General features: G+C 37.7%; 2 protein-coding genes across 4 annotated transcripts; both read left to right on the top strand.

The window, feature by feature from the left end:
- Window positions 1-1,390: 1,390 nt before the first annotated feature.
- LOC121969490 (polyamine oxidase 3-like) lies at window positions 1,391-5,447 on the top strand. Of its 3 annotated transcripts, none has more exons than XM_042519628.1 (10): window positions 1,391-1,846; window positions 2,681-2,793; window positions 2,922-3,010; window positions 3,100-3,213; window positions 3,338-3,425; window positions 3,501-3,586; window positions 3,670-3,772; window positions 3,936-4,033; window positions 4,226-4,655; window positions 5,000-5,447. In XM_042519628.1, the coding sequence occupies exons 1-10, from the start codon at window positions 1,810-1,812 to the stop codon at window positions 5,318-5,320; spliced, it is 1,479 nt and encodes a 492-aa protein (XP_042375562.1). In that variant the 5' UTR covers window positions 1,391-1,809; the 3' UTR covers window positions 5,321-5,447. The 3 variants fall into 3 exon arrangements, with proteins under 3 accessions (XP_042375562.1, XP_042375563.1, XP_042375561.1); XM_042519629.1 differs by having other exon boundaries at window positions 2,681-2,803; XM_042519627.1 differs by having other exon boundaries at window positions 3,338-3,586.
- Window positions 5,448-6,254: 807 nt separating this feature from the next.
- Window positions 6,255-11,378, top strand: LOC121969489 (BTB/POZ domain-containing protein At1g30440-like). The gene is made up of 4 exons (XM_042519626.1): window positions 6,255-7,224; window positions 9,041-9,110; window positions 9,236-10,459; window positions 10,566-11,378. Exons 1-4 carry the CDS (start codon window positions 7,166-7,168, stop codon window positions 11,091-11,093), a joined length of 1,881 nt encoding a protein of 626 aa, XP_042375560.1. The 5' UTR covers window positions 6,255-7,165; the 3' UTR covers window positions 11,094-11,378.
- The last annotated feature ends 140 nt before the right edge of the window (window positions 11,379-11,518 follow it).

The following is an 11,518-nucleotide window of genomic DNA, read 5'->3' as shown; positions in this document are numbered from 1 at the left end:
TATTCGCACATAGCAAAAATCAAATACTACCAACACGACTACACTTTGTCCCAACATTCATGGGATTATGATGCAACGGTAAAGATGATCAGTTGTCTATTAAATATCCACGATTCAATTCTCAGCTATGATCTATTTATATCTTCTAAATAAGACTTAGGGGACGTTTGATTAAATGATGGGAATGACTATGGTTATGAGTTTGATAGTAGGGTGGAATGAGAATAGGAATGGAAATAAAACTTTGATTGATTCCCATAAATCTAGTAATCATTCCTAAAATGTTATTCCCAAATCCACAATCCAAATATTATCTTTTACTATCATTCCATTCCCTCATCCTAAACCTATCAACCAAACACCCCCTTATAACTCAGAAATATTAAATTTTTAGACCATTTATTATTAATACTTTCTAATTTATCTTGAAATACTTTCACACCCTGTTTGGAATCCTATGGAATTGAATTCTTATGGTAATTAGAATTTAATTCCATAGTTTAGAATGAATTTTTGAGATTGATTTGATATGGAATTCAATTCCAATTCCATTCAAAATGTGAATAGTGAATCAGATTTCAAATGGTCAGATTTGGATAGGGATTTACTATGAACAACTAAAATTACTTAATTGTCCTTTTAACTTAAAACCTTTTTTTCCATTTGCCAACTCTCTTGTTTTCTCCTGTCTTTCTCCCGTGCGCCGTTTCTCCTTGTGTCGAAAACTTCTCCTTGTACCGTTTCTCCCGTGCTCTCTTGTTTTCTCCTGTCTTTCTCCCGTGCGCCGTTTCTCCTTGTGTCGAAAACTTCTCCTTGTACCGTTTCTCCCGTGCGCCACCTTCTTCATACTGCTGTTTTAACTGTGCGATCCCTTCTTCCTATTCTTTAATACTTAACTTGATTATTAAATGATTAGTTATGAGGATAAAATGGTAAATGTATAAAAATGGAATTCAATTCAAATAGATTCCAAATTAAGGAATTCAATTCAATTCTATTATTCACTAATTCATTCCAAACATAAGAATTGAATTCAATTCCTAATATAATTCAATTCAATTCCTTCACTCAAGTTATTTTCAAATAGGGTGTCATAGAATCATACCCCGATTCATATTACCCAACTGATTAATTATTTTAACTATTTTTACACCTCTTCCCAACATAGGAAACGTGTACAGTTGCTCATAGATGAATCTACAAGTAAATTATTGTCCTTACTTGCTATTTTAAATAAAAGTTTAATGAATTTCATATTTAAAAATGAGAGCTGATTTTTGTAATTAATACTTTAAGATTCGTCTGGATTAATACCTTAAGATTCGTGCGGAGCATCCAAACACTGTGCGGGAGCTATAAATGGAAGCCATTAAGCAGCGTAAAAGAATCGTGACGGAGAAAGCCATTAAACCTTTTTCTTCTTCCCTTTTTTGCTTCGTTCGCTCTCTCTCTCGTCTGTCTGCCTTCCAATTTCCACGGAAAGGTTGCCCTTTTCCTTCCCGATTGCTCAGCAACCCCGATTTCGACCGGAGGATTGAGTATGGGACTGCTCCGATCTCTCGGCTGATCGGTCTTGTTGCGGCGATCGTCACTTTTCGTGGTTTCGGGGAGGAATCGCTACGTTCCCGAGGCGGCCATCGGTTCCCCGGTGATTACGTATGAACTGGTTCGTGAACTTGGGGTTGAATTCGAATTCCAGCCACTTCGTCACCTGTCTCTTGTTTTTTATTCTCCATTACTCCCCCCAATCGTCCCCTTCCATTCTGAGCTCGAAGAGTTGCTGGAGATTCAATCGTCGGTGTCGTAGCCATGGATAATCGCTGTGATGGGAACGGCGTCAACAAAGGTGACTCCTTTCATGTGGAAATTTTGATTGCCTTTTTTTTTTCATTATTTTTTTAGATATTTTGAAGCTTCTTCTTTTATTGTTTGAGAAATATTTTCCACAATCGGCGATTGTGATGCGAGCCAGTCGGAGTTGTTAGCTCCGTTCATGTTTTATGCTATTAATCGAATAATTCGCAAAATCGTCGGATTTCGACCAGGATCGGTCGGAATCGAAGATTCCATATCCTGAGAAATCTGCTGCCTGCTATAAAATCACCAGAAATTTGCCGAAAATATCGGGCGATTGGTAATCGGCCAAAAGCAACTGAAAATTAGGCATGAAATTGGTGATATTATCGTTTTAGGCTTTAGCCCGCTCGCAGGGAAAACAAATTTTGGAATTTATGATTAAAAATAACTATCCGAAATAGAAAAAAGAGTAAAAAAAGGATGTCTGATATAGTCGTTGATCTTCGACCGTGGTCCCCAGAAATCTGTATCACATCAAACTTCCGCCTTTCTCCCTTCTTTCAGCTGAGGTGTTCATGTATTTTAGTTAATTCGTCTGTATGCGGGCATTCCCAGGAAACATTTTGACTACTTGTTTTGTTTGCTCATCAATATATCAACGCATATGGCCAAATGCTGTGGCGTGCGATTTTGTAACTATATAAAACATATATCTGAATACTTAACATCAACCAATTTCACACTTTTCAGTAAAATATTCCAATAACATAGAGGATTTGCATGCCTATAGTAGTCCAGAAATCACTTTCTATCAAGCTTTCATGTTTATGGTTTATCCTTCACTGTCATGGATAGATACTGATAAGACTTCATGTCCTTGCAGCCTGTTACTATATGAATCCCGAGGGAAAATCTCGCTCTCCTTCTGCCATAGTCATTGGTGCTGGGTTTGCAGGGATTGCAGCTGCTCATGCGCTAAAAAATGCATCTTTCCAGGTATTTTGAGGTTGTAATTTAACATTTCTTTCAAGTATGTTTAAAATCTTCATTGGCAGTTCTGCTGTTATAGTAGACCAAGTAATTGGCTAAATTTGTATCACATAATGTTTTAATTTGCTGCTCAGGTTGTGCTTTTAGAATCTCGGGATAGAATTGGTGGTCGAGTTTACACTGACCACTCATTTGGCTTCCCCGTGGACATGGGAGCAGCCTGGTAAGTTACTTTTGTTGTTCTGGTTCTGCATTCTTGACCAGCGTTGCAAATTCTAACCATGACCAAATTTGTTAACTTTGATGCATCAGGTTGCATGGTGTCGGCAAAGAGAATCCATTGGCACCTTGGATTGGAAGACTTGGCCTACCAATTTATCAAACTTCTGGTGACAATTCTGTTTTGTTTGATCATGACCTGGAGAGGTAATGGTCAACTTGATGACTGTATATCTTAAATTTGATTATTGATTCAGTTTTAATTAGATAAGAGATACCATATTATGAAAATTATGCTGTTATTGAGAACGAAATTTACTTTTCTTTTCAGTTATGCACTTTTTGAAGATGATGGACGTCAAGTTCCTCAAGATTTAGTCCAAAAGGTTGGCCAGGTGTTTGAAAAGATTTTGGAAGAGGCAAGTCTTTATCCATCCTTTATATGCTTAGAACTTTTTAAAAAAATGTCTTTTAAGCAACTCTTCCATTTCCAGGCTAACAAACTCAGGCACGAAACTGATGAAGATATATCTATAGCACGAGCTATTAAGATAGTAATGGAGAGACATTCAGATTTAAGGTTAGATTGGCCATTTTTGTTTTTCTTCACTTAATCTTATGAAGTATTTATACTTTTTCTTTATTTCAAATTGTTTCCTGCAGACAAGAGGGCCTTGCCAACAATGTATTGCAGTGGTACCTGTGCAGAATGGAAGGTTGGTTTGCTACGGATGCTGACAACATCTCATTAAAGAATTGGGATCAGGTAAATATATTTGAAATATTTTTTGCAAACTTGTAGTCCACTTGCAAAACTTAAAAAGTTTTAAACATGATTAATTTTTGCAAGCTCTTCTACAAGTTTAATATATAGGTATATCTTGAGTCAGCTTGTATTTGATGGGTTCAGAATGATCCACAAAATGCAGGAAGTGTTGCTCCCTGGTGGTCACGGTCTTATGGTTCGAGGTTACCGTCCTATAATTAACACACTTTCAAAAGGCCTTGATATTCGCCTGAATCACCGGTAAGCTCTTTGTTACCAATAATTTACTAATTTCGATTAGTTAAGCTATATTTGTTTATATTGTCGTTTCTAGATATGATTATTTTTCTCTAGTTTAGTAATTTTGATGGTTAATTCACATGTTTAAAAGCCTTTTTGAGATTCAGACAAAAAAGGCCTTTTTGTAACTTTCTTACCTAAATGTTCATCCAGTGTAACAAAAATAACATGGGGCACAAAGGGAGTAGAGGTAAAGGTCAACAATGGCAAATCATTTTCTGTCGATGCTGCTATTGTAACTGTCCCCCTGGGGGTTCTCAAAGCCAAAACCATCAACTTTGAACCAAGACTTCCAGATTGGAAAGAAGAAGCAATAGATGGAATTGGAGTTGGGACAGAGAACAAAATTGCTCTTCACTTTGACAAGGTTTTCTGGCCAAACGTGGAATTTCTTGGACTTGTCTCAGCCAATACATACGGTTGCAGTTATTTTCTTAATCTTCACAAGGCAACCGGACACCCTGTTCTCGTTTACATGCCTGCAGGCTGCCTTGCTTATGATATTGAGAAAATGTCCGATGAAAATGCTGCTAAGTTTGCTTTTAGTCAGTTAAAAAGGATCCTTCCAGATGCAAATGAACCGGTATGCATTGCTCTCTAGTTTCATGGTTCTTCCTTATTGTTATTTGCCATTATATTGTTTCTCAAATGTTTCAATATATAAAACCTCAATGTTTTCGCGATATGTATCTTATACTCAGTTTTGGCAGTATCAAATTTTGTGTGCAGTTTGTGCAATTCTTGTTCTTTGGCTGAATTAATCATACGTTTTTCATGTTGTAACATGATATATAGGTTCATTGTTTAGTTTATGGAGGTATGAATCTCAACTAGAGAAGATTGCAACTCGAAAGGAAATATTTAAGAAATTAATAATCGCCTGGAAAATGTCTCAATTTAAACAGTTTCTTTCTCACTTGGTTTCAGATCCAATATCTCGTGTCTCACTGGGGGTCGGATGAGAACTCGCTCGGTTCTTATAGCTACGACGCAGTTGGCAAACCTCGCGAATACTTCGAGAGGCTGCGCATCCCTGTGGACAACCTCTTCTTCGCCGGAGAAGCTACAAGCATCAAGTATACAGGCACCGTGCACGGTGCTTTCTCCACCGGGTTGATAGCGGCCGAAGAGTGCCGGATGCGTGTGCTCGAAAAATATGGAAATCCAGACACTCTAGAGATGTTCCACCCAGCTATGGGGGAAGAAGCCGCTTCCATCTCAGTCCCTTTGCTCATCTCCCGTATGTAGTAAACCGCAATGCGGATGCTTTGTATTTGAATAAATCGGACACACGCAGTGTGGATTGTTAAATAAGAACCAGATGTATGGTCGTTTGGATTCGTAATGCTATTTCAATACTGTTCTTTGTTCTGAAGTATGCTGAACAAGAACCAGAGAAATCAAGTTTTTGCAGGGGCGGTCTTCAAAGGGAGAGACAGGCGATCATGCACCCACCGAAATTGAAATAAAAATGGGAAAAGAAAAGCTGCGTCTGTCTGAGTGATTGGAGGAAGCTTTGAACAGAAGGTATGCCTGTTGCCCACTTTGTGGAGGACCACTACCACTGTTCTGTTTAGGTCCACCATATTCGGCGTGGGGCAGGGAGGTTGACCAGTTTGCAGTTCTACCAAAATCTTGAGCCAACAATAATTACCGATCAGGAAAAAGAAAGATTTTTTTAAAGTCCAATCAACCTAACTTAACTAGCCCCAAACTAATCGGCTTTCACCAAGTCAATCGAATTGATCATGAATCAACTGAATTGGTAATATTAAATTTATATTTTTAAATAATAATTACAGTGCAATATTTATATCGCAAGGTTCCATTCACCTTCCATTTCCCATTTATTATTATTTTTTAATGTGCATTCATTACAGTTTTAAGGTTGCATTTATTCTATCTATTTTTTCCGATTTCATTCAGTTATTATTTTAGGATGATTATTAAAATACCTTTTAAATTCACTAATTTCTAAAAATATATGTTGAGATCTTATGAATACTAAAAGTCTTTTTAATTTCTCTATATTACTATTAAAATAACTATTTTCCTTTTCTAGATCGTTATCTAAAATTAGAGATATTTTAATTTATAAAAACGTAGTGGTATTTTTAAAAAAGTTGCTAAACCTTGGGGCGATTTGAAAAGCACTCTGTATTTATTTATTTCCTCCGGAGGCGAACGGAAGAAGGTGGCCTACTTTGTCCTTTTCTTCCCACCGAAGCCTTTACCTTTCCTCAGCCGTTTGTCTCCTTCCTCGCCCCGCCACCGTCCGGCGCCTGCAAATCCCTCTAAAGTATTTCACTTGGAGCGTGTTCCAAGAATTCGAGTGCAAACGGACAGAATGGAACCTGTTCTCTACTGGACTTTGGTGGATGAGTAGCAGAAGGGCCTTCTAGTTCCTCTTTCATCTGGTCTGGTTCTGGTTCTGGTTCATGTCTTGGTTGGACGTGAGATTGAAGTGGATATTGTTAGATTATTCATGGAGCTGATCGCTTAACTTGCTTAACTTGCGGTTTTCCAATTGGGCAATTCGCGGGTCGTGGGGTTTGCAGATGAAAATCTAGGAAAGTTTTCGCCTTTTTTTTTCCTATTGATTTGCCTGATGCTTTTTGGTTGAGTTTGCTTCGACTTGGTCAAAGTTGCGATAAGGCAGGTGATCTTTGAGCACCCGTTTCTTTCTGCGTTTGCTGCTGATTCGAGGAGGGTTGTCTTTTGGTTTGGGTTGTTTATTGTTTATTTTGCTTGGGATTAAGCTGGAAGAGTAGCGTGTTAGTTTGTGGTGGATTTGGTTAGGGTTTCTTCTTCCTTTTTTTTTTTTGTTCTAGTCGGCTACGCCTGAAATGTGCAACTTCGTGTGGCTCTTTGAGATTATAGTCTTTCTTTTTGGGTTGGCTTTTGATGCGTAGCCCTAGATATACTCTCGGTTGAGAAAAATAATCTGTAGTTTGGTGGATGAATATGAACTTGATGCGAAGAATTTAGTGAAGATGGGAGCGATGAAAGATAATTTAGCAAATTTATCTGTTTAAGCAACAAGTAAGACTTCCAGGAGGGATTCTGGACTCAGATTTCTTGGTAATTTTCGAGATGGCATGCGTGAAGCTAGGATCCAAAGCTGATGGACTACAACGGCGAGGGCGGACATGGTATGCTGCTTCCTCTGTTTCGTGTAACTATTTGTTCACTATTGATTTTGTTGATTAGAGTTTCTCAATCGATAGGCACATTTAATGTTAAATGGGATTCCTATCAAACTTAGATGGTTACATCTACTACTTGAAATAATGCCTTTCAAACCGAAACCAAATTTGTGTATATGCTTGTCTGATTAATATATGTAGTGTCTCAATGAAGAATTTATATATGATGGACTTGTGAAATGCTAACAGTGAATCGGATTGGACATTCTGTTCATCATGTATTTTCAGGTGAAATATTTGTTCTGCAACTTTATTTTGCCTATGGAACTAGTTGTTTCCAACTTATTTTCTTTAGATGAATGCGTGCTCCAAGTTTCCTATGTGTTTTTTCTCAGTTTTAGCACTAGACTAAGGTTATTCAGAAAGCTTGTTAGTTATCAATGAATTTGTATTTTTGTTATGGGTTACTTTATTTTGTCAGATACACTTTTTTATTAAAACTACATAAAGGGCTTAGGGTGATTTAATAGAAATGGGCTAAAAAAAGTCCCCCGTGAATAACGGATGAATCCTATGAGTATTACTCCCCAATATAGGTATTGTATGGAAGATTTATGTTTTTTTATAATGAGGCTTGATAGCAAATGGGCAAAAAGTATTCTTAGTTATTCACATAAACTGCTTTTGTTCTGGATGGCTCTCTAGCTTTTCTCCTCAAGCAAAACTTAATCAGAACCTCTCTCTCTTTTTTTTTTTTCCTAATGCAAAGTCATATACTTTATCCAAAGCTAGATTTATCTTAACCTAAGAATGATGCCAAATCATTTACTTTATTACAGAAGAATTCCACGCATGTGGTAGCTTTTCTTTTTAAATATATTTTTAGAGGGAATCTATGTGTTGTGCAAGCTAAAAGGTTGTTCCAAAGAATTTGATGATCTTGTTGACAAAAGCAACTGACCTTACTTTTGTGGGTCTTGATTATAATTATTCCTTGAAACTAGGTTCATAGTTCTGCAAATGATTCTGACATGTTTAACCATGTAAACAAATGAACCAATCCTCTGAAACACTTGAACTCGTGGTTAAAAGTGACACAATATATTGTTTGGTGTAGAGCCTAATTAAAGATTTCTTGATTAAAAATGCACTTCCTGATGATATCAGGTACGACATCCATGTTCACATAGCAGCTTGAAAGCCTATTAACATGTTAAAATAATGTGAAATTGTAATAGCAGATACTCAGATCGAAGTATCTTATTTGGTTGCCAGTAATCAATTCCCTTGGATTAGGGTTTGTCTTATAAGCAGCACCATCCAGTATTTTCATCCTGTATCTTTACATAATTTTTCTCATTCCCCCAGTAGATCACTCCTTTAAATGGTGCATGCTGGTAGCCCTTGTACAAACACAGCTAATCAAATGAGCCTTCCTGTCAAAAAAGCAAGCTTTTTTCTGTTTTTTTCTCCATTATCATTGCATTGGTCTTCTAAGCATAAACTAGGATGAATCGCGTGTTATTCTGTTTCCCTTAGTTTAGGCAATGATGTTGCCAAGGAAGAAATTGAATTTAGTATCCATTTTTGCATTTGTTTGTTACTTGTTTCTGCCATCTGAATATTTATTGTGCATATGTTTTAGTAAACAATCTTGGAATATTGAAGTAACTATTTATTGAAGATTCAATGTTCTATTAGTTTGTTTTCAATAAAAACTTTACTGCTATTTAAGTTAGCATTTTGTTAATAAAGTTCAGAATGTTACCAAACTATAATTGGTATCTAGTCTACTGTCATTTTATTAATTCTTTCTATCTAGGTTTTGCACAACTGGTCTACCTAGTGATGTGACTCTACAAGTTGATGAGATGACATTTCATCTTCACAAGGTAACTATAATTTCAGATTTACTTAACTGATCGTGGTATATGATACTCTCCAACTTTGTTTAGAATCCTCCTATTAAATTTGTAAGGTTAGATATGAGCAAGTATTTCCTAATTCTATGTTGCAGTTCCCTCTTCTATCAAAGTCTGGTCTTTTGGAAAAGATGATTAGAGAAAAATCTGAGGAGGGAGAAGAGAGTTGTGTTATAGAATTGCGTGGTTGCCCTGGTGGGCCGAAAGCTTTGGAACTCGCTGCCAAATTTTGTTATGGTATGAAACTGGAACTGACTGCTGCAAATGTTGTTCATATGCGTTGTGCTGCGGAGTACCTTGAAATGACAGAAGAAATTGCTGAGGGAAACTTGATCAATGAAACTGAAGCTTTTCTTAACCAAATCATTCTTCGTAGCTGGAAAGACACTATTAAGGCACTACAAACTTGTGGTGATGTCCTTCCTCATGCAGAAGATCTTCAAATTGTTAAAAGGTGCATTGATTCTTTGGCTAGGAAAGCATGCAAGGACACAAACTTAGTTGAGTGGCCCATTGTTGAGCACACACCCATGCAAAGTCCTGGCGGCAGTATTCTGTGGAATGGTATAAGTACAGGAGCCAAACCAAGAGTTAGTAGCTCTGATTGGTGGTATGAGGATGTTTCTTTGTTAAATCTTTCACTGTACAGGAGGTTTATCTCAGCTATGGAATCACATGGTGTCAGACAAGAGATAATTTCAGAGTCTATCACCTTCTATGCTAACAGGCACCTGCCAGGCCTTGACAGGCGTCAGAGCATATCTGAAATCAACTTTCGTCTAGAATCTAGAACATTAGTGGCTCCTCCATCAGAAGAGGAACAGAAGTATCTTCTTGAGGAGATTGATAAACTTTTGCCATCACAAATAGGTCAGATACCCACTAAACTTTTATTTGGACTTCTTCGCACAGCTATGATTCTGCGAGCCAGTTCCACCTGCATTTCTAACTTAGAGAGAAGGATCGGAATCCAACTAGATCAGGCTTCCTTGGAAGATTTGTTGATACCTAACTTTTCTGAGTCAATTGAAATGCTCTATGATGTAGACTGTATTCAGAGAATTGTTGAGCACTTTTTGGCTCAGGATCCAATGACTGCTGGGGCCTCTCCTGATGTAGATGATGATGAGCAGTTATTAGGATCACCATTGTTGATACCAATAACTAGAGTTGCAAGGTTAGTTGACAGTTATCTGGCAGAGGTTGCATCTGATGGTAATCTAATGCCATCCAAGTTTCAAGCTTTGGCTGCTGCTATACCGGAAGATGCCCGGCCACTAGATGATGGCCTATATCGTGCCATCGACATATATTTAAAGGTAACTGATCAGTTCCTATTCATTTTTCATTATTCTTCTGTAGAATTGTAATGCTTAACACTTCGATTTTCTGTTTTTATGTTCTATTTTGTGCATTGATGAACAGGCCCACCCATGGCTCACAGAGAATCAGAGGGAAGGACTGTGTCGGCTGATGAACTGTCAGAAGCTTTCTCTAGAAGCTTGCACCCACGCAGCCCAGAATGAGAGACTTCCACTTAGAGTGGTGGTTCAGGTCCTCTTCTTTGAACAACTTCAGCTGAAAACATCAATTGCTGGATGTTTTCTCGTATCTGACAACCTCGACCAGTCGAGACCCTTGAGGAGTGGTCTTCCAATCTCAGGTGAGGAGGGCATGTGGGCATCAGCCGTCAGGGAGAATCAGGTACTAAAGGTGAGCATGGACAGTATGAGGATGAGGGTTTCTGAACTTGAAAAGGAGTGTTCAAGCATGAGGGAAGAACTCGAGAAGTTAACAAGGGGGAGTGGGAGAAAGTTCAGAACCAATCTCAGGTACCAGATCTGTAGCTCGAGCGGGGATGTCGTTAGCAAAGAGATGGACGCTTTGAAGATACTCGAGAAAGAACAACTGAAGCTTGCAAAACACAAGAAACAACTGTCGACAGACATGTAAAGATTCTGAAAGCATCGTATAGTTTGGTTCAGTTTACAGTACATGAATATGAAACTTTTTTTTTTCTCTTTCCCTTATAAATCCACATGTGGTTTTGATAATAGTGTGAACATTTTGTGGTTCCTTGAACCAAATTCTTCACCTAGTTCAATCATTTAAAAGAAGGCACCTTGTTCAAAAACGGAGCAACAAGCTAATACGACCTTGTTTTGCTTTCATGCTGTGTATTATAAGAACACGTTGTGTTGTACCATACCTGTGCTTTAATATTACTATTTTTGTGCATGAGATGGTTCGTTAGCTCTATTGCTTTCATCTTCATTATTGAGTGAGTTACTAAGAACTAATTGAGAGCACAGTGTTCATGATCTATACGAGAACAATTTCGTACTAGAATAAGAAACAATGAAGGTAAACATAATCTC

Source organism: Zingiber officinale, chromosome 4A (genome assembly GCF_018446385.1).
Source record: "Zingiber officinale cultivar Zhangliang chromosome 4A, Zo_v1.1, whole genome shotgun sequence".
Taxonomy (NCBI): Eukaryota; Viridiplantae; Streptophyta; class Magnoliopsida; order Zingiberales; family Zingiberaceae; genus Zingiber; species Zingiber officinale.
The sequence above is the reverse complement of the archived record's forward strand: the minus strand, read 5'-3'. Positions and strand labels throughout refer to the sequence as shown.

Excerpts from the sequence above, each read along its gene's own strand:
- LOC121969490 (XM_042519627.1), top strand. The coding sequence starts at position 1,810 with ATGGATAATCGCTGTGATGGGAACGGCGTCAACAAAG. Across the intron at positions 1,847-2,680 it reads TGGGAACGGCGTCAACAAAG|CCTGTTACTATATGAATCCC; the intron begins GTGACTCCTTTC and ends ATGTCCTTGCAG. Across the intron at positions 2,794-2,921 it reads TAAAAAATGCATCTTTCCAG|GTTGTGCTTTTAGAATCTCG; the intron begins GTATTTTGAGGT and ends TTTGCTGCTCAG.
- LOC121969489 (XM_042519626.1), top strand. The coding sequence starts at position 7,166 with ATGGCATGCGTGAAGCTAGGATCCAAAGCTGATGGACTACAACGGCGA. Across the intron at positions 7,225-9,040 it reads CAACGGCGAGGGCGGACATG|GTTTTGCACAACTGGTCTAC; the intron begins GTATGCTGCTTC and ends CTTTCTATCTAG. Across the intron at positions 9,111-9,235 it reads TGACATTTCATCTTCACAAG|TTCCCTCTTCTATCAAAGTC; the intron begins GTAACTATAATT and ends TCTATGTTGCAG.